The following is a 21,085-nucleotide window of genomic DNA, read 5'->3' on the forward strand; positions in this document are numbered from 1 at the left end:
GGGGGGCTCTGCAACTTACTTGGCTGCTTCTTGCTCCTCGTGGCCCGACTGAGGGCTGCTGGGAGCAGGGGGCGGGGCTTGTTGCGTGTGCCCACCCCCTGGGCTCCTTACTGCCGGAGCTCCGCTCCTGTGCGATCCCGCAGGAAATGACCCCTGCCCCTAGTTTGGAAATCTGTTGAGACCCAGGAAGAGGGCTGGAGCTTGGCAAGCAGAAGATCCCAGGCTGTATCCTCAACATCGCTGGTTTAAGAACAAAAGAGATCACCGCGGCAAAAACTGTTATAGCCATGAAGTGGAAGGACGCAACCCCCCCCCCCATGGTGCAACAATAGAATTTGAAAATGTGGGATTACTTTATCCTAGATAAAATTACTGATGCAATTTCAGAAAGGCAATCGAATTCGGTAAGACGCACTAGTCTCCTCAAGAAGTGGGCGCCTCTTATGGAATATAAGCTCCAACAAAGCAAGTAGTATACAAGATAAAGACAACTGCATGTTGTTACCAACTATCCACTTAGCCTTGAGTTGGTGTTACATTCAATTCGAACAACATGATCTTACCTTTGTGACGTTTGACACTGATCTGGTTTTTATTGTTGTTGCTGTAACCATGTTTGATACTGTTATTGTGCTTCTGCTAATCTATTTATTTATTTATTTAATTACATTTATACCCCGCCCTCCCCGCAAGCGGGCTCAGGGCGGCTTGTACATGATATGTTACCCTATGCTATTGATGTGTTACCCTATGCTATTTTGTATGAGGAACATTGCCCGAATCCTCCTGTTTCTTATGTATTGTTTGATATTCAATAAAAGTTATTCAAAACCAAAAAAAAGAAGAAGAAGAAGTTCTGTTGGATCAGGCCAGTGGCCCCTCCAGTCCAACACTCTGTGTCACACAGTGGCTCAAACCCAGGGGCCATCAGGAGGTCCAGCAGCAGGGCCAGGACTCCAGAAGCCCTCCCACTCTTGCCCTCCACAAGCACCATGAAAACAGAGAATCACTGCCCCAGACATAAGAACATAAGAGAAGCCATGTTGGATCAGGCCAGTGGCCCACCCAGTCCAACACTCTTGTATCACACAGTGGCCAAAAATACCAAGGGCCATCAGGAGGTCCACCAGCAGGGCAGGAACTCCAGAAGCCCTCCCTACTCTTATACCCCCCAAGCACCAAGAATATAGAGCATCACTGCCCCAGACATAAGAATGTAAGAGAAGCCATGTTGGATCAAACCCATTAGTGGGGCCTGGCTGTCTCCCAGAATTACAACTAATGGATTTGATGAATATGACTACAAGATATGACTAGAGTGTTTGCCAAATGGATTAATATTATACTAGGAAAAAGGCCCGTTGTGGAAATAAATACAACGACCTCTAGAAAGAGGCTCTGGGCGGGTGCCCCAGCCTTGGACATAGTGTCAATTTGCTGTGGCGACCTCAGCAGGGTATAATGACACTGAGTCCACCATTTTCTCCAGATGAACTGATCTCTGCTACCTAAAGAACAGTTGTAATTTTGAGTGATCTCCAGCCCTCACCTGGAGATTGGCAACGATTGTTCCCCAGAAGGGAATGGTTGGTTTGGAGGGTGGAATCTATGGCTTTGTACCTGTCCGAGGTCCCACGCCTCCTGAAACCTCACCCTCTCCAGGCTCCATCCCTCACATCTCCAGGACTTTCCCACCTGGAGTTGGCAACCCTATCTCCTTCCCAGACAATCATCAACCTACCTTTATTTCCCCCTCACTCTTCAGCTTTCCACCCCCCACACACCTGCAGCCTCTACCGTGCTCTGAAGCCCTGAATGCTACATCACATTGGCTGTCATAGGGGGGCCACCTCAGCAGCATATAAGGATACAGAGCCCACCATTTTCTCCAGGGGAACTGATCTCTGCCATCTGGAAAGCAGTTGTAATTTTGAGTGATCTCCAGCCCTCACCTGGAGATCGGACACATTTTACCTCAGAACAGCAAACTGTTTAGAATGTTAGAGGCAAAAGCCAATCAAGTCGCATATGCAAACAACCTCTGTGTTCCGAGGCAAAGGCCAATGAGGCTGCATATGCAAATAACCTCTGTGTTCTGACTGGCTAGGGGGGGGGGGAGAGGAACAGCAAACTGTTTAGAATGTTGGAGGCAGGACTCAGGCAAAGCAGCCAGTGGATAGGGAGACCCTCTGAATGACACATCAGAGAGCGAACTGATTTTGGAGCGTGTGGAATGTTCTAAAGAAGTGTAGACTAGAGGGATTGAGAGAGACAAATGTGCTGTGATTGGTGGATGACAGAGCGTGGGAGGGTTTTTTGAAGTGAATCTGTGTGGGTGTGTCAGTGTGTCAGTTATGAGAGACTGTTAGAAATCAGTTGGGATTGTTCAGTTGGAGAGTTGTCCCTGAGTGTTCAGTTAGTTCTGACTGAGTTCTTAAAGAGGGCAGTCTAGATGTCCTTAGCCTGCGTGGCTGACTATAGGACAGAGTGATTCCTGTTAATGTTGGAAATGAGTGTCAAAACAAGCAAAAAGTAAAGGAAAAAAGACTGCGTGTGGGATACATTTGATAGACATATTTTCAAGTCCATTTCTCCAAGATAGTTACCTCATATTTTGTTCTTACTTCACTAAATCATCTTTTGTTCAAGTTTATCCCCGAATTTAGTTCTACCTTTCTTCAAGACCACATAGAACCCTGAAAAGCCCCGAATCTAGGTCACTTTACCAGCAAAAGAAACAGATACAAGGTTTGGAAATCCTTAAATTCCTGGTGGCGGCAGAAAGTACCCCGTTTACAAAAGCAAAGAGCACATTTAAAGGGGAAACCAGTCCTCCCTAAAGAGAGGACGCCACACATGGCTCCTTGGTGTCGATGGCGTTTGAATTGCTTCCAGTAAACTGAATACTGATAAAAGAATTTACGGGTCTATGAAGAACTTTTTTTTTTTGGCACTGTACATCATGGGGGTTTGCTTCCTTTCAGCTCCCATCCCGTGATCTCTCTCTTTGGATTGCAGCCTCCAGGTGGGACCTGGGGATCCCTCGGAATTATAGCTCATCTCCAGATGGATCCCCTGGAGAAAATTGGTGCTCTGTAGGGTGGGCTCCATTGTACCCCACTGAGGTCCCTGTCCTCCCCAGGCTCCACCCCCAAATCTCCAGGGGTCTCCCAACCTGGAGTTGGCAACCCGACCCCCCCCCCACACACACACACCATCAGGGACCACAGAGGACCTGGCAACCTGATCAGCACCACGTCATGCCTCCGGAGCAGGGGATTCGGGGATTCCGAAACGGCATGGCGGTGCAGCCCCAAAATGGCTGCCGAAGGAGGTGGAGCCAGCCCCAAAATGGCTGCCGCAGCTTGCCTTTGGTCACATTGTGAAGATGAGTGGGCTGTGGCAGCAGCCAGTGTTAAGAACATAAGAACATAAGAGATGCCAATGTTGGATCAGGCCAGTGGCCCATCCAGCCCAACACTCTGTGTCACACAGTGGCCAGAAATACCAGGTGCCATCAGGAGGTCCACCAGTGGGACCAGGACACCAGAAGCCCTCCCACTGTTGACCTCCCCAAGCACCAAGATGACAGAGCATCACTTGCCCCAGAGCCCCTATCTGTGTTCTGTCTAAGCTGAATTAGTGTGAGCCAGCTCACAGTTTTTTAGCCTCTGGCTCACGCATTTTTGTCTCCGCTCAGGAAGGAGGGCTCCGGAGCAAACGAATTTAGGCAGCAGCCCAATCGCTCGCTCACAACTTGAATGCCAGTCGCTCACAAAGTAGGATTTTTGCTCACAACATGACACAGAGGGAGCACTGGCGAAACCTGGCCTAGTAGGTTTCAATCTCCATTTGCGGGGGGCCCTCAACTCTCGCAGTGCGCCCCAACTCACTGGGCAGGATTGTAGACAGAGATTTCTTCCAGCAGGCGGGTCTCCACCGTGGAGTTCTCGTGGGTTCCGGCGACGACCTTCAGCACGGTCCCGTCTTCTGAGCCCAGGAAAAGAACGGTGTAGTTCTGGAATGGGCCAGCAGCCGTGTCCACAGCTAGCCGGGTCAGCTTGTACCTGCGGAGCGATGGGGAAAAGGCTGTTAGCCGGGCAAATCCTCGATACGCCAAGGGTCCCGGGTTCGATCCAGCCCAAAGGATTTTGCGGGGGCACAATGGGAATGGGCAACACGGATGACTGCGCGGATCCAGGACTTCCTTGTGTACAGAAGGCTCGGCCTAGGATAGAGTTGCCAACCTCCAGGTGGGGGCTGGAGATCTGGAACGACAGCTGACCTCCTGACTACCGTGTTTCCCCGAAAGTAAGACATCCCCCGAAAATAAGACCTACTTACAGTTTTGCCTCTCGCTGAAATATAAGGCATCCCCCGAAAATAAGACCTCCCCGATAATAAGGCCCCCCCGGAGCAGACAGGAAGTGCGAGGTCTCTTTTAATCAGAGAGCCCGTGCCGCCGCCAGGACAAGCTGCCGCCTGCTGCTCACTCTGCCCTGACAGAGTGTACCGTATTCTTCTTAATAAGACATCCCCTGAAAATAAGACCTAGTGCATCTTTGGGAGCAAAAATTAATATAAGTCACTGTCTTATTTTCGGGGAAACACGGTACATAAATGGCACTAGCCAAATAACTAGAATTTTTTGCTTACAAGATGCCACATCTTAGAGGGAACATTGCCCACGATATTCGTGTGTGTGGGGGGGGGGAGCTCCATGCGGAGGAGGAGGAAACAGGCGCAGGTAAGCCTTCTCCCCCCCCCCCCCCCCCCCCCCCAGGAGGGCCCGTGTGTCTCCCGCCGGGTCCGCCAAGCCTTCTTAGGTGTGTATCTGTAAGCTGCAAACCTACGAAGATGCAGCAGCGGCAGGACTGGAAGAAGAAGAAGCAGAAGACAGCCGGTTCCACTGTGGCAGGCCTGATAGAAGCCCTCCGGGCCGCATGATTCACACCCCTGCGCTACATGATTATACCTCACTGAGATCCCTCCCCTCCTCAAATCCCACCTCCCCCAGGATCCACCCCTGAATCTCCAGGAATTCCCCAAACTGGAGTGGGCAACCCTGTCTGAAGGCCCTTGCCGCCACTCCCATGCGGAAGCTCCTCTGGTCAGGGGCTAGGCAGTGCTTGGATAGGAAACAGGGTTTGCCAGCTCTGGGTTGGGGAAATCCTGGAGATTTGCGGGTGGGGCCTGAGAAAGGCAGGGCTTGTAGAGAAGAAGAGATTGGATGTATACCCCGCCCTTCACTACCCGAAGGAGTTCCAGAGCGGCTTACAAACTCCTTTCCCTTCCCCTCCCCACCACAGACACCCTGTGAGGCAGGTGGGGCTGAGAGAGCTCTTGACAGAAACTGCTCTTTTTCAAGGACAGCTCTTATCAGAACTAGGGCTTGCCCAAGGTTATCCAGCAGGTACAAGTGGAGGAGTTGGGAATCAAACCCGGTCCTCCCAGATTAGAGTCCGCGTACTTCACCACGACACCAAACGCACTTAACCACTACACTGACCTCAGCAGGTCATAATGCCCTGGAGTCCACCCTCCAAAGTACCCATTTCCTCCAGGAGAACTGATTTCCGTGGCCTGGAGACCTGTTGTGATTTGGGGAGATCGCCAGGTCCTGCCTGAAGGCTTGGCAACAAACGTGGGAAAAACACCATGTTCAAACAAAACGCACAGTTTTGATATGCAACTATGCCTTCATAGATTCGTTTAACTCATATGCTTAAACATACAATAAAGAGCCTAGTGCATCTTATTAATTATAGTACCTTGGTAGCCAAAACCTAAAGAACAATATATATCTTGTAGAAAAGTCCACAGCTACGGGGACAAACATACAGACAGGATTCAATGCTCTAGGCCAGGGGTGGCCAAATTTGTTTAACGTAAGAGCAACATAGAATAAACATCAGATGTCTGAGAGCCGCAAAACACGAACAAATACTACACATGTTTTTATTGAAAAAATATGCAAAGATGATTTTTATTAACATTAAACGAGACTGCCAAAAATAGAAACAAAAGGGGTAAGAACAGATATTTATTTGCTTGCTAATGATATTTATTTGTCTAAGAGAGAAAGAGAGAGAGAGAGGTGGAAAGAAAGAATGAAAGGTGGAGAGAGAGAGAGAGAGAAGCAAAGAAAGCAAATAGATGAGGGGAGGGAGGGGGAGGGAGGGAGGGGGAGAAAGGAAGAAAAGAAGAGAGAGAAAGAATGGAAGGAAGAAAGAATGGAAGGGTGAGAGACAAAGAAAGGTGGAAAGAAAGTGGAAAGAAAGCAAATAGATAAGGGGGGAGAAAGGAAGGAAAGAAGAGAGAGAAAGAGAATGGAAGGAAGAAAGGGAGAGAGACAAAGGTGGAAAAGAAAGTGGAAAGAAAGCAAATAGATGGGGGAGGGAGGGGGAGAAAGGAAGGAAAGAAGAGAGAGAAATAGAATAGAAGGAAGAAAGGGAGAGAGACAAAGAAAGGTGGAAAGAAAGAAAGTGGAAAGAAAGCAAATAGATGAGGGGAGGGAGGGGGAGAAAGGAAGGAAAGAAGAGAGAGAAATAGAATAGAAGGAAGAAAGGGAGAGAGACAAAGAAAGGTGGAAAGAAAGAAAGTGGAAAGAAAGCAAATAGATGAGGGGAGGGAGGGGGAGAAAGGAAGGAAAGAAGAGAGAGAAATAGAATAGAAGGAAGAAAGGGAGAGAGACAAAGAAAGGTGGAAAGAAAGAAAGTGGAAAGAAAGCAAATAGATGGGGGAGGGAGAGGTGGAAAGAAAGCAACTTTAGCTTTAAATATGTTCCCCAACTCCCCCCCCCATGCTCCCACACTGGCTGACTTGGCTTGGAGAAGGGATTTAAAGAGATAAATGCCTTCTCCGAGCCAGCTGGTGTGTGTGTGTGTGGGAGCTTTGAGAACATACTTAAAGTTGCTTTCTTTCTCTGCTCCCCCCCACCTCAAGCCTACCCAGGGAGGGGAACACTGGCTGGGGAAGGGAAGACCGATCAGGGAGGTATGCCTCCCCTTCCCTTCCCCAGCCGCCCTGCCGGGAGCCACACATTATGTGTGAAAGAGCCACATGCGGTGCCTGACCCACAGTTTGGCCACCCCTGCTGTAGACTATCTTGCATTCTGATGAGAGACTGATGAGAGATGCAGCAGTTCTCAACGCCAATGTCGTAGGCTGTTTTGCTTTCCGGAAAGAGATCCAGCAAGCATCAAAGCGCAACACGCTTCCTGGGCAAAAGTTGAGTGTTTCGAGAAATTCTTCTTCGGGCAGATTATTTCTCCTGGAACCAAAGCTCACCATGCGACAATGCATGAGTCCAACAACTCTTGATTGTGTATTTAAGTATATGATTAAAACAAATATAGGAAGGCCTAGTAGCATATCAGAACGGTGTGTTTTGTTCCAACACGGTGTTTTCCCACGTTTACCGTGCCAGAAGGCTGGCAACCCCAGGAGACCTCTTGTAGTTTGGTGTCGTGGTTAAGTGCGGGGACTCTAATCTGGGAGAACCGGGTTTGATTCCCCACTGCTCCACTTGCACCTGGTTGGATGACCTTGGGCAAGCCGTAGTTCTGACAAGAGCTGTCCTTGGAAAAGAGCAGTTTCTCTCAGAGCTCTCTCAGCCCCACCGACCTCACAGGGTGTCTGTTGTCTAATCTGGGAGAACCGGGTTTGATTCCCCACTCCTCCACTTGCACCTGGCTGGATGACCTTGGGCCCGGCCTGGAAGTTGGCAGCCTGCTTCCCGTCCGCCTCACGAGAGTTGAGGTTTGGTTGCCAAGGAGGAGAGGAGCAGGCGATCGGACAATCAAGCCAAAGAGGTCAGAGCTAGAAAGCGGACTGCTCGGAGCTCCACAAAACAGGCTCTGGAATTCCATTCCAAAGCCGCCCTGACCTGGATAGCTCACACTAGCCCACTCTCATTGGACCTCAGAAGCTAAGCAGGATCAGTGGGGGGTTAGTCCTTGGATGGGAGACCACAAAAAGACCGCGGCCTCTACGTAGGGGCAGGCAACGGCAAACCACCTCTGAATCTCTCTTGCCTTGAAAACCCTACAGGGTCTTCATAGGTCAGGTGTGACTTGATGGCATAAGAAACAGAGAAAACAATGAAGACAGATCAAGAGAGACTGCTGAATTGCAACTGAGAACGCAGCTCAAGACAACGCATCCTCCCGGACTGAATCGAGACCTAGGTTTCCTGTCTCACCACCAGTGCTGATTTCTCCATGCCACCTGCCCCTCTGCAGATCTCACCTAAATCCAGTCATGCCTGCGGTTGTCATTCACCTGCTATTGTCATGCACCTGCTATTGTCATTCGGCACCCGAAATCACTCCACTCTTCAGATATAAGGATGGAGGGACTCACATCCTAGTTGTATCTGAAGAAGTGGGCAGCGACTCACGAAAGCTCCTCCCCTGCCACAGATTTTGTAAGTCCCCCGGTTTCAGGTGCTCCTCTCCACCCACCACTTACCACCTCCAACAGGCAAGAAGCCGGAAATAAACACAACATGCCTATGTGACCCAGAAGTGATATAGGCACATCGGTGACGTGGTTGGGGGGTCGACACTCTGATTTCGGGACAAAACTCTATCATGGAAGCCAATTCTACCATAGAGTTGTGCCCAAAAGCCAGAGTGTCGCCCCACAACGTCCCAGACATGCCGACGTCACTTCCAGGTCACGTAGGCATGTTGTGCTTATTTTCACCGTTTCTCCCTGCTCCCGGTAAGTTCACCTCCAGGCCCTGCTGGTAGGTCCAAGAGACCGGGGAACCCCAAACCAGATCAGACCTGCCATAAAGCCAGATACGAAGGAGGAGGAGGAGGAGGAGGAGGAGGAGGAGAAGAGGTGAAGGAGGAGGAGATGGGATTTATACCCTGCTCTTCACTACCTGAAGGAGTCTCAGAGAAGCTTACAAACTCCTTCCCCTTCCCCTTCCGCACAACAGACACTCTCTGAGGTCGGTGGGGCTGAGAGAGAAGAAGAAGAAGAAGAAGAAGAAGAAGAAGAAGAAGAAGAAGAAGAAGAAGAAGAAGAAGAAGAAGAAGAAGAAGAAGAAGAAGAAGAAGAAGAAGAAGAAGAAATTGGATTTATACCCCGCCCTTCACTTCGAGTCTCAGAGCGGCTTACAAACTCCTTTCCCTTCCCCTCCCCACAACAGACACCCTGTGAGGTGGGTAGGACTGAGAGAGCTCTGACAGGAACTGCTCTTTTTCAAGGACAGCTGTGCCAGAGCTTGTGACTGACCCAAGGTCACTGCAAGTGGAGGAGTGGGGAATCAAACCCGATTCTCCCAGATTAGAGTCCGCGCACTTAACCACTACACCAAACTGGCTCTTGAGAGAACAGCTCTGAAAGAACTTGTGACTGACCCAAGGTCACACCAGCAGCTGCATGTGGAGGAGTGGGGAATCGAACCCAGTTTCCCCAGATTAGAGTCTGTGCTCCTAACCACGACACCAAGCTGGCTCTCAGAGGGGAGTGGTAGATGGCCCAGGCCTGCCCAACTGGATCCAGCCCCCTTGCCTGGCGGCGCTTCACCTGCTGGAGGTCTTGGAGAACCACGGGCTCTCTGTGACGGACGGGACGGCCTCATCCAGCAGCGGGAAGGACTTGATGAACCCGAGCATCTCGTCTGGGAAGTCGTTGGAGGTTCTGTAACTTGAGGCTTGCCCGACACCGGCACAGCTGCCTGGCCTGAAAGAAAAATCCAGAAAAGAGGCCACGGATCAAGACCCGAGTGCCGCGTGGTGGAGTGAGCTCCCGTCTCTGGCCCCGGCGCCTGCCAACCTAGCCGTTCGAAAGCAAGACATTGCAAGTAGGAAAATAGGCACCGCTTTGGTGGGAAGGTGACAGCGTTCCATGCGCCTCGGCATCTAGTCACGCCGGCCACATGACCACGGGAACGTCTTCGGACAGCGCTGGCTCTTCGGCTTGGAAACGGAGACGAGCACCGCCCCCTAGAGTTGGATCCGACTGGCTGTTGAGCAAGGGAAACCTTTACCTTTGCCTAGCGGAGAACCGTAGAAGGGGGCAGCCAGAGCAGTGAGATTCTGTGATCCCAGATGGAGATCACAAAGCCCTCGGCTCTGACGGCTGTGTGGGAATCTCTGCCCATTCAAATGACACACCTGGGGGGATCCACATTCTATTGTACAATACCCGTAACCAGGGGTCATTTTGTAGAAAAAGAGGTGCAGGAGCTCATTAGCATAACTCATTAGCATAACTTATTTGCATATGCCACACCCCCTGACATCACCGGAAGTGTGTCAGAAGGCAACACCCACCGCTCAGGCTCTGGCTGCTTCTTGCTCCTTGTGGCCCAGGGCTGCCCAGGCTCCCCTGGACTGTTTTGGATTGCCAGCTATTAGGTGGGGGGGGGGGTGCAGATCTGTCCTCACAGAGGAGGGAGAGCTTGTACCTGAATAAAACTTGGTCTTAAAGGTGCCACTGGACTGTTTTGGAGCAGGGGCCAGGGAGAGCTCTGCAACTTACCTGGCTGCTTCTTGCTCTGACTGAGGGCTGCTGGGAGCAGGGGGTGGGGCTTGTTGCATGTGCCCACCCCCTAGGCTCTTTACTGCCGGAGCTCCGCTCCTGTGCGCTCCTGCAGGAAATGACCCCTGCCCGTAACCAATGTTCCCTCCAGGGGTCATTTCGTAAAAAAAGAGCTAGGGGGACTCATTAGCATAACTCATTAGCATATGCCACACACCCTGACATCACCGGAAGTGTGTCCTCCCCACAGCCGGCGGCGACCTCCAGTGGGCACCAGCAGGGAGCTCCAGGCCCAACCCTCCCGCACCTCACCCGGGGGGATGGCGTCCCCCCGCGTCCCCCCCCAAAATGACCCCTGGTTCTCTCTAAGCTGAGGAGTCTTGTGACCCAAAATTCTACTTTGTGAGCTACTGGCATTAAAGTTGTGAGCAAGCGATTTGGCTACTGCATAAATCAGTCTGCTCTGGAGCCATCCCTTCCTGAGTGGAGACAAAAATGTGTGAGACGGAGGCTAAAAAACTGTGAGCTGGCTCACACTAACTCATCTTAGAGGGAACACTGCCCGTAACTCACAAATTATTTAAAGTGGACAGATTTGCATGGGGTCCCCTGCCTCAAAAGACTAGAACCCAAGAGCATCCAATGAAGCTGATGGCCAATCGGTCCAGGACAGACAAAAGGAAACATTTCTTTTACACAGCGAGGGATGAAAAGGTGGGATTGGCTGCCAGAGGATGTAGTGATGGCCACAGGCAGAGACGGCTTTAAAAGAGGGGTAGGAAGGTTTTAGCCACAGCAGCTAAAGGGAACCTCCACGTTCAGAGGCAGTCAACCTCTGAATCCTAGTACCAGGAGGGAATGTGAGGGGAAGGCCTCGGCCTCTCTGCCCTGTTGCTGGCCCTCCAGAGGAACTGGCTGGCCCCTGTGTGAGACGGGAAGCTGGACTAGATGGACCCTCCCTGGTTTTTCCGATGTTCTTCTCAGGGGAAGGCCTCGGCCTCTCTGCACCGTTGTTGGCCCTCCAGAGGAATGGGTTGGCCCCTGTGTGAGACGGGATGCTAGACTAGAGGGACCCTCACTGGTCTGATCCAGCAGGGCTCTTCTGATGTCCTTGTGTCCTTTATTTGGTGCAGATTATTCTGTATTTTAACAATGAGTTGGCCAGATTAATTTTGTTCCGGTTATGGCAGAGGGAGAGAAGACTTGGACATGGAGTTTCTTTCCCTCTCCTCCCAGCCGCTGGAAGCACTGTTCAGTCATCTCTCTGTCTCTGGTGACAGTCAGTAGACATCACCCCCATATCAAGCAGATCATGGGAATCAGGGGTCATTTTGTAGAAAAAGAGGCGCAGGAGCTCATTAGCATATTTGCATAGGCCACACCCCCTGACATCACCGGAAGTGTGTCAGAAGGCAACACCCACCACTCAGGCTCCACTGGACTGTTTTGGATTGCTAGCTATTGGGGGGGGGAGTGTAGATCTACCCTCACAGAGGAGGGAGAGCTTGTACCTGAATAAAACCTGGTCTTAAAGGTGCCACTGGACTTTAGGATTGCTAGCTATGGGGGGGGAACGTGCAGATCTGCCCTCACAGAGGAGGGAGAGCTTGTACCTGAAGGCGGGCCCGGGGGGGGGTGTGCTCTGCAACTTACCTGGCTGCTTCTTGCTCCTCATGGCCCAACTGAGGGCTGCTGGGAACAGGGGGTGGGGCTTGTTGCATGTGCCCGCCCCCTGGGCTCCTTACTGCCGGAGCTCCGCTCCTGTGCGCTCCCACAGGAAATGACCCCTGATGGGAATCATAAGGGCTAGAAACTTGCTTGCATTTTGCCAGCCAAGGTTCTCCAGGAGTCAGTTTCTATTTCCACTGTGCCACTTTCCCTGCCCTCTTGTGGAATTGCGTGCACCAGCACAGAAAAGCCGGTCTGCCACTAGTCACGACCACTTCTGGGTGGGCTTCCCTTTCCGAAGACTACAGGGGAAGTTGCCGTACCTGGGCTTTGGCACTTTCTCCTCTGGGATGGGAGTCCAGGCGGAATCGGCGTTCTTCTGCTCCTTGAACTTCCCGCCGAACACTCGTTCCACCTCATCCATGTAGAAGGCACAGACGGCGGAGCCCGTGATGCTGGAAGGGAGACAGGGACTAGGAATGACAAGGCTCCAGAGATTTACAAGATTATGCATGGGAAAGAGCAGGTAGAGAAAGAGGTACTTTCCCCCCTTCCTCACAATACAAGAACTCGTGGGCACTCCATGAAATTGCAGAGCGGTCGGGTTAGAACGGATAAGAGGAAGTACTTCTTCACCCAAAGAGTGATTCACACTTGGAATTCACTGCCGCAGGAAGTGGTGGCGGCTACAAGTATGGGCGGCTTCAAAAGGGAATTAGATAAGCATCTGGAGCAGAGGTCCATCAGTGGCTATTAGCCACACGGTATAGATAGGGGCTCTGGGGCAAGTGATGCTCTGTCTTCTTGGTGCTTGGGGGGGTCAACAGTGGGAGGGCTTCTAGTGTCCTGGCCCCACTGCTGGACCTCCTGGTGGCACCTGGTATTTCTGGCCACTGCGTGACACAGAGTGTTGGACTGGATGGGCCTTTGCCCTGATCCAACATTGGCGTCTCTTATGTTCTTATATGGAGCAGAGGTCCATCAGTGGCTCTTAGCCACAAGGTATAGACAGGGGCTCTGGGGCAAGTGCGGGGGGGGGGGGTCAACAGTGGGAGGGCTTCTAATGTCCTGACCCCACTGCTGGACCTCCTGATGGCCCCTGGTATTTCTGGCCACTGTGTGATACAGAGTGTTGGACTGGATGGGCCTTTGGCCTGATCCAACATTGGCATCTCTTATGTTCTTATGTTCTCCAGAGGTCTTGGAGGTAGTGGTGGTGGGAGGGGGCACAAAAACTGCCCCCCCAATGAATATAGCAGCATTCAGTTCCCTGACTCGACATTTGGTTTAACCTCGAAAAGAGCAAGAGTCCAGGAGCACCTTAAAGACTAGCAAGATTTGTGGCAGGGGAGGAGCTTTTCGTGAGTCACGGCTCACTTCTTCAGATACTCGCCACAAACGTTGTTAATCTTTCAGGTGCTCTTGCTCTTTTAGACTGCTACTTTCCAAAGTGTCTAAATCATACGGCGAAGCCCGGAAACAGGAAATCCAAATGGCACCAGCCTGCAACAGTATTCTTACCCACCAGTACTCCACAACGAATCGTAGAACCATAGAATTGGAAGGGACCTCCAGGGTCATCTACTCCAACCCCCTGCACAAGGCAGGAAAGGTTGAAAGAGTTGGGTATGTTTAGCCTGGGAAAGAGACGGCTTAGAGGGGACATGATTGCAGTCTTCAAGTATTTGAAGGGCTGTCATGTAGAAGACAGCGTTCCGTGCACCTTGGTGTCTAGTCAAGCCGGCCACATGACCACGGAAACGTCTTCGGACAGCGCTGGCTCTTTGGCTTTGAAACGGAGATGAGCACCGCAACCCTAGAGTCGGATTTGACTGGCTTTCGAGCAAGGGAACCTTTACCTTTACTTTACATGTAGAAGATGGAGCAGATCTGTTCTCTCTTGCTCCAGATTGCAAGACTCGATCGAATGGGTGGAAATTACAAGGGAGTTGATACCGGCTAAATATCAGGAGAAACTTCTTCACTGCCAGAGAAGTGGTTGAGCAGTGGGACACACTGCCTCGGGAGGTGGTGAATGCTCCTTCGCTGGATGTTTTCAAGCGGAGGCTGGATGACCATCTTCCGGGTATGTTGTAGGGCTGGCTTTCGGCTATGCTCCTGCAGAGTGCAGGGGGTTGGACTAGATGACCTGCAGGTTCCTTCCAACTTTAACATTCTATGAGTCTATAAATTCACAAATACCTCCCCCCCCCCCGCCCAGTGACCCCTGTTCCATGCCCAAAAAATGACAAGAAACCTCCAGGATCCCCGGACAAACTGGCCTGGAGAAAAATGGCTTCCGGACCCCAAAGTGGCGATCGGCATTTCCCTGGGCGTGTAAGAAAGGGCCACGAGAACTAAGCACTGATGCAGCCCTTCCCGCCCTCCCTCTCATGATCTGCCTGAGTGATCTTGTTATCATGATCTTGTTCAGTTATCATTATCTTGTTGCAATCCTTACAGCCCTGCGAGGCAGACCATAATGCAGGCTGGAAGATCGAGGAACCGCCTGTGATTTGTCTAAAGCCATCAAGTGGGTTTGTGGCCGAGGTGAGATTCAACCCTGCCACTTTGCGAGTCCCGGCCGGCTCATTCGCTTAAAGACCCCGTATGGCGGAGAAGTTGTTGACACTAAAAATCTGTCAAAACAAAACACCCCACCAGGCCGATCTATAGCAACTATCTTAAACACCCCGATCGCAAGTCCAGATGATCGATTGTCGTCCATCACTCACGAAACACGTTCGAGGAAATTGACAGGGCGCGTCTGCCGTTATCGATCACAAACGTCACGGACAGCTCAAGGAGGAAAACAAGTCGTTTGGAAAAGCTCTTTGGTAGCTCTCCCTTCTCTTGCTAGAAATGAGAGGGTTTTATTTTTATGCCGCGGCACAGACGGCTGCGAATGACACGCGTCACAATCCTGTTTGAGGAGGCCCCCCGGCAGAAGCTGAACAGAGACAAACAGCCTTTTCTTATTGCGAATATTGTCAGGAGACGATATATTTACGGCGCTGAGGTCATCTTGAAAGCCCCTTGGTGGGCACGGCTGGGTCAAGACGGATGGCTTTCAATAAACAAGCTTGTTTTTTGAAGGGCCACTGAGGACGGCCTCTGACCGAAAAGGCTCATTGTTTTTAATAAAGTTCAGTGTCGGCCGTTTTAACAACATAATGTCGATTGACTATATTGGACAAAGAGCCAACAGTTTTTTTCACATCTCTGGGGATGCGCTCGACAGCCAGCCTGTTAGGTACTTTTCTCCCTTTCTCACCATACAAGAACTCCTTGTGGGCACTCCATGAAATTGCTGAGCGGTCGGGTTAGAACGGATAAAAGGAAGTCCTTCTTCACCCAAAGAGTGATTGACGCATGGAACTCACTGCCACAGGAGGTGGTGGCGGCTACAAGCATGGATGGTTTCAAAAGGGAATTAGATAAGCATATGGAGCAGAGGTCCATCACTGGCTATTAGCCACAAGGTATAGATAGGGACTCTAGGGCAAGGGATGCTCTGTATTTTTGGTGCTGGGGGGGCAACAGGGGGAGGGCTTCTAATGTCCTGGCCCCACTGCTGGACCTCCTGATGGCACCTGGTATTTTTGGCCACTGTGTGACCCAGAGTGTTGGCCTGGATGGGCCATTGGCCTGATCCAACATTGGCGTCTCTTATGTTCTTATGTTAAGAGCAGAGGTCCATCAGTGGCTATTAGCCACAAGGTAGCTCTGTCTTCTTGGTGCTTGGGGGGGGGGGACAGTGTGAGGGCTTCTAGTGTCCTGGCCCCACTGCTGGACCTCCTGATGGCACCTTGTGTTTTTGGCCACTGTGTGACAGAGTGTTGGACTGGAAGGGCCTTTGGCCTGATCCAACATTGGCGTCTCTTATGTTCTTATAGTTTCATTGAGCGACAGAGACATGGTGCTTGTGGGCACCGTTGTGCCTGCCAACACCTTTCCTGGCACGCTCCAAGTGCTTTGAGAAAATGGGCGGGGCTAAACGGGCCTTTTTCCTGACAGGGCTTCTCATTGGCTATGCAGAATAAAAGGCATCCTATTAGACAGCACGTCTGCCTGTAATGTTGAAGGGGTATTGTTAAAGTTATATGTCACCTCGCTCCCTGATATTTCGAGGTTGGCTCTGCCTCCTGAGGCAGCCATTTTGTGACTGGCTGCACCTCCTGAGGCAGCCATTTTGTGACTGGCTGCACCTCCTGGGGCAGCCATTTTGTGACTGGCTGCACCTCCTGAGGCAGCCATTTTGTGACTGGCTGCACCTCCTGAGGCAGCCATTTTGTGACTGGCTGCACCTCCTGAGGCAGCCATTTTGTGACTGGCTGCACCTCCTGGGGCAGCCATTTTGTGACTGGCTGCACCTCCTGAGGGAGCCATTTTGTGACTGGCTGCACCTCCTGGGGCAGCCATTTTGTGATTGTGCCCAGGGACCTGTGTCAGGATTCCAAAGGTGCTCCCGGGCTTTAAGAAGTTGGGGACCCGTGGTACTAAGACACCAAAAAAGTGTTCAGAAAAGAGAATATAATTCTTACACATTGGGTTGGGGTGGTGGATTCTACTGTTTTAGGTTTAATCCCGAATTGTATCTCTCATGACGACTGCCCCAACTGCCTACCTCTACCCTGTCAGGAAGCCATCCTGTGACGAGGGAGGAGGAAAAGGTCTTGCGGGGGGTTACCTGTTGGACTGGGTGGTGAAGACTCCGAAGACGGCAGGCCGCCCATTCACCTGGGTCACGTTCGTCACAGCTTGGAGGACATCGAAGTAGAAGAAGGAATCCCCGGGCACCGAGCAGTTGAGGCGGGCCTTGAGGAAAGACGTCCAGTATTTCTCCAGCACTCGCGGGGAGCCGCCCATGTCGTTCTTACACACCCGTCCCACACGGGAAAAGATCACCTGCCACAGGGAGGAAAGAACATCATAAGAAAATATGAAAATCAGAAAAGCCCTGCTGGATCAGACCAGTGAGGGTCCATCTAATCCAACATCCTGTCTCACACAGTGGCCAACCAGTTCCTCCTCTGGAGGGCCAACAACAGGGCAGAGAGGCCGAGGCCTTCCCCGGAGAAGAACCTAAGAAGAGCCCTGCTGGGTCATACCAGCGGTCCATCCAGTTCAGCATCCTGTCTCACACAGAGGCCAACCAGTTCCTCTGGAGGGCCAACAACAGGGCACAGAGGCCAAGGCCTTCCCCTGAGAAGAACACCAAAAGAGCCGTGCTGGGTCAGACCAGTGAGGGCCCATCTAGTCCTACCTCCTGTCTCACACAGAGGCCAACCAGTTCCCCTGGAGGGCCAACAAAAGGGCATAGAGGCCGAGACACAGAGGTTATTTCGGGGGGGATCGCAGTTCCCCCGGGTGAGGTACGGGGGGTGGGGCACATGACGAAGCCCCGCCCCCTGCTTCCGGCCGCCCACCCCGGCGGGGGCGGGGTGTGTGGCCTTATGACACACTTCCGGTGATGTCGGGGTGGGGGTGGGGGTGGCCTTATGACACACTTCCGGTGATGTCAGGGTGTGTGGCATATGCTAATGAGTTATGCTAATGAGCCCCCCTAGCTCTTTTTCTACGAAACGACCCCTGCGCGAGACCTTCCCCTGAGAAGAACATCAGAGGAGCCCTGCTGGATCAGACCAGTGAGGGTCCATCTAGTCCAGCATCCTGTCTCACACAGTGGCCAACCAGTTCCTCTGGAGGGCCTACAACATGTTTTTTTAATCTCACCCTCTCTCGAAGGAGCCTAGAGAATCTCCATGTAAAGAGGCAGTTTACTGTTGGTATGATAAATGGTGGCAACAGGCTTTCTTAGAAATTCCCAGAAAGCCATCTGTTTGGGCGTGGCTGGGGGACCTGAGTGCTGAACTCAATGCACCTTTGGTCTGATACTGCACGGAAAGGAAACCCTAGAAACCATACCTTTGATTCATGACCTTCCCTCACTTGAGACACTGGGAGGGGTCATGGCTCACCGGCAGAGCCTCTGCTTGGCATGCAGAAGGTCCCAGGTTCAATCCTCGGAAGCTCCAGTTAAAAGGACCGGGCAGCAGATGATGGGAAAGACCTCCGCCTGAGACCCTGGAGAGCTGCTGCCAGTCTGAGTAGACCATACTGACCACGATGGACCCAGGGTCTGATTCAGTATAAGTCTGCTTTGTATGTTCATTGGGAGTGCAGTACTGTGGGGTTCAGGCTTCAAGGTGGCCAGCAGTTACTGCACTGCAACAAGGCCTTATTTTACTGAGCGTCAGGGGTCATTTTGTAGAAAAAGAGGTGCAGGAGCTCATTAACATATCTTATTTGCACAACTCATTTGCATATGCCACACCCCCTGACATCACCGGAAGTGTGTCAGAAGGCAACACCCACCGCTCAGGCTCCACTGGACTGTTTTGGATTGCTAGCTATTGTGGGGGACACGGACGTGCAGATCTGCCCTCACAGAGGAGGGAGAGCTTGTACCTGAAGGTGGGCCGGGGGGGCCCCGCGGCTCTACAACTTACCTGGCTGCTTCCTGCTCCTCGTGAACCAACTGAGGGCTGCTGGGAGCAGGGGGCGGGGCTTGTTGCATGTGCCCGCCCCCTGGGCTCCTTATTGCCGGAGCTCCGCTCCCGTGCGCTCCCGCAGGAAGTGACCCCTGCTGAGCATCCATCTACATGGGTAGCGGAAAGTGCTGTCCATTTGCAGACGACTTGCAGAAAGCCCGAAGGAGGTGATGTGCCCTTGCCTGCCCTGTGCACAGCAACCCCGGACTTCCACGGTGGTCTCCCATCCAAGTACTAACCAGGGCTGAACCTGCTTAGCTTCTGAGATCTGACGAGATCGGGCTAACCTGGGCCATCTAAGTCAAGGCAAGAGAGGCGCAGAGGTGGTTTGCCCTTGCCTGCCTCTGCGTAGCAACCCTGGAATTCCTTGCTGGTCTTCCATTGACGTGCTAACCACGGCCAACCCTGCTTAGCTTCTGAGATCTGACGAGATGGGAGTAGCCTGGGCCATCCTGGACAGAGCCCATCTACATTAAAAATGTCAAAGAAGTTGGCCCATTGGGACTCTCCCTTTCTCTCCCAACAGCAGCTCTGTACCTAGAGGGAGACCAAGGATCTCAAAGAGTTAATTCCAGGGCTATTTTTGGGCAGGAACACACAGGAACGGAGTTCCGGCTGGCTCCCAAGTTGGCCACACCCAGCAGGAACTCATTAGCATAATAAGCCACACCCAACAGCAGAAAGTCATTAGGATTGGCTACATTAGGGGTGTGTGGCCTAACATGCAAAGGAGTTCCTGCTACAAAAAAAGGCCCTGGGTTTTGACAACAAAGTAAACAGAATAAGAAGGGAAAGGTGGGTGTGGCTGGATAACCACACTTCTGGTAACATGGGGGGTGCGGCCTAATATGCTAATGAGCTGTGTTGTCAGGGGTGTGGCCTAATATGCTTATGAGTTTCTGCTGTTGGGTGTGGTCCATTATGCTAATGAGTTCCTGCTGGACTTTTTCTACAAAAAGAGCCCTGGTGAATTCCCTACATCCTTGCCAAATGATCCATTTCCCAGGGAGCCTTGGGGAAGTGAGAGGAAACCATTGGTGAACAGGAGGTTCATGTTTGCTGCATGAAAGGGTCCCAGCCCCACCCCCTCTTCATGGTCACTCACCCGACCAAGTGTGGTGTACTCCATGGAGATCTCACGGAAGAAGAAATAGATGTAGTCCCCATACTCCAGGGCATGCAGGAAATGAGGTTCTGAAGGAAAGGGGAGGAAAAGATCAGCGTAAGAACACCACAAGTGCCCGGCTGGATCAAACCAGTAGGACATCTAGCCCAGCATCCTATCTCACACAGTGGCCGAGGAGTTCCTCTCTAGAAGGCCAACAGCAGGGCAGAGAGGCCTAGGCCTTCCACTGAGGAGAACCCAAGAAGAGCTCTGCTGGATGGGACCAGTGAGGGTCCATCCAGTCCAGCCTCCTGGCCAACTGGGCCCTCTGGAGGGCCAACAACAAGGCAGAGAGGCCAAGGCCTTCCCCTGAGGAGAACCCAAGAAGAGTTCTGCTGGATGGGACCAGTGAGGGTCCATCTAGTCCAGCCTCCTGTCTCACACAGAGGTCAGCCAGTTCCCCTAGAGGGCCAACAACAGGGCAGAGAGTCCGAGGCCTTCCCCTGAGAAGAACATCAGAAGAGCCCTGCTGGATCAGGCCAGTGGTCCATCTAGTCCAGCCTCCTGTCTCACACAGAGGTCAGCCAGTTCCCCTAGAGGGCCAACAACAGGGCAGAGAGTCCGAGGCCTTCCCCTGAGAAGAACATCAGAAGAGCCCTGCTGGATCAGGCCAGTGGTCCATCTAGTCCAGCCTCCTGTCTCACACAGAGGTCAGCCAGTTCCCCTAGAGGGCCAACAACAGGGCAGAGAGTCCGAGGCCTTCCCCTGAGAAGAACATCAGAAGAGCCCTGCTGGATCAGGCCAGTGGTCCATCTAGTCCAGCCTCCTGTCTCACACAGAGGTCAGCCAGTTCCCCTAGAGGGCCAACAACAGGGCAGAGAGTCCGAGGCCTTCCCCTGAGAAGAACATCAGAAGAGCCCTGCTGGATCAGGCCAGTGGTCCATCTAGTCCAGCATTCTGTCTCCCACAGTGGCCAACCAGTTCCTCCTCGGGCTCAAATACTGCGCAGAGGAGCCAAAGCCTTCATAAGAACTGGTTGGCCACTGCGTGAGACGGGATGCTGGACTGGATGGACCATTGGACTGATCCAGCAGGGCTCTCTTCATGATGAGAGCCGTGCTGGATCAGTCCAATGGTCCATCCAGTCCAGCATCCCGTCTCACGAAGTGGCCAACCAGTACTGGGATTATGAAACTGCGGGGGAAATTGGGCGAAGCCGCGTGTCAAAATGCAGCCCCGCGGCTTCGGGTGTGAAATT

The 21,085-nt window shown here is 52.1% G+C and overlaps 1 protein-coding gene across 1 annotated transcript in view; it reads right to left on the bottom strand.

Annotated features, from left to right (window-relative positions):
- The window catches only part of SEMA6C (semaphorin 6C), a 95,056-nt gene that overhangs the window by 53,781 nt on the left and 20,190 nt on the right, over positions 1-21,085 (bottom strand). The window contains exons 8-12 of the mRNA XM_015424515.1: positions 19,828-19,916; positions 16,859-17,076; positions 12,492-12,623; positions 9,544-9,699; positions 3,894-4,067 (exon numbers count right to left, since the gene is read on the bottom strand). Coding sequence (XP_015280001.1) covers positions 3,894-4,067; positions 9,544-9,699; positions 12,492-12,623; positions 16,859-17,076; positions 19,828-19,916 — 769 coding nt within the window. The remainder of the gene's footprint in view (positions 1-3,893; positions 4,068-9,543; positions 9,700-12,491; positions 12,624-16,858; positions 17,077-19,827; positions 19,917-21,085) is intronic.

This window comes from Gekko japonicus, unplaced genomic scaffold (genome assembly GCF_001447785.1).
Source record: "Gekko japonicus isolate JY-2015 unplaced genomic scaffold, Gekko_japonicus_V1.1 scaffold142, whole genome shotgun sequence".
Lineage (NCBI taxonomy): Eukaryota > Metazoa > Chordata > Lepidosauria > Squamata > Gekkonidae > Gekko > Gekko japonicus.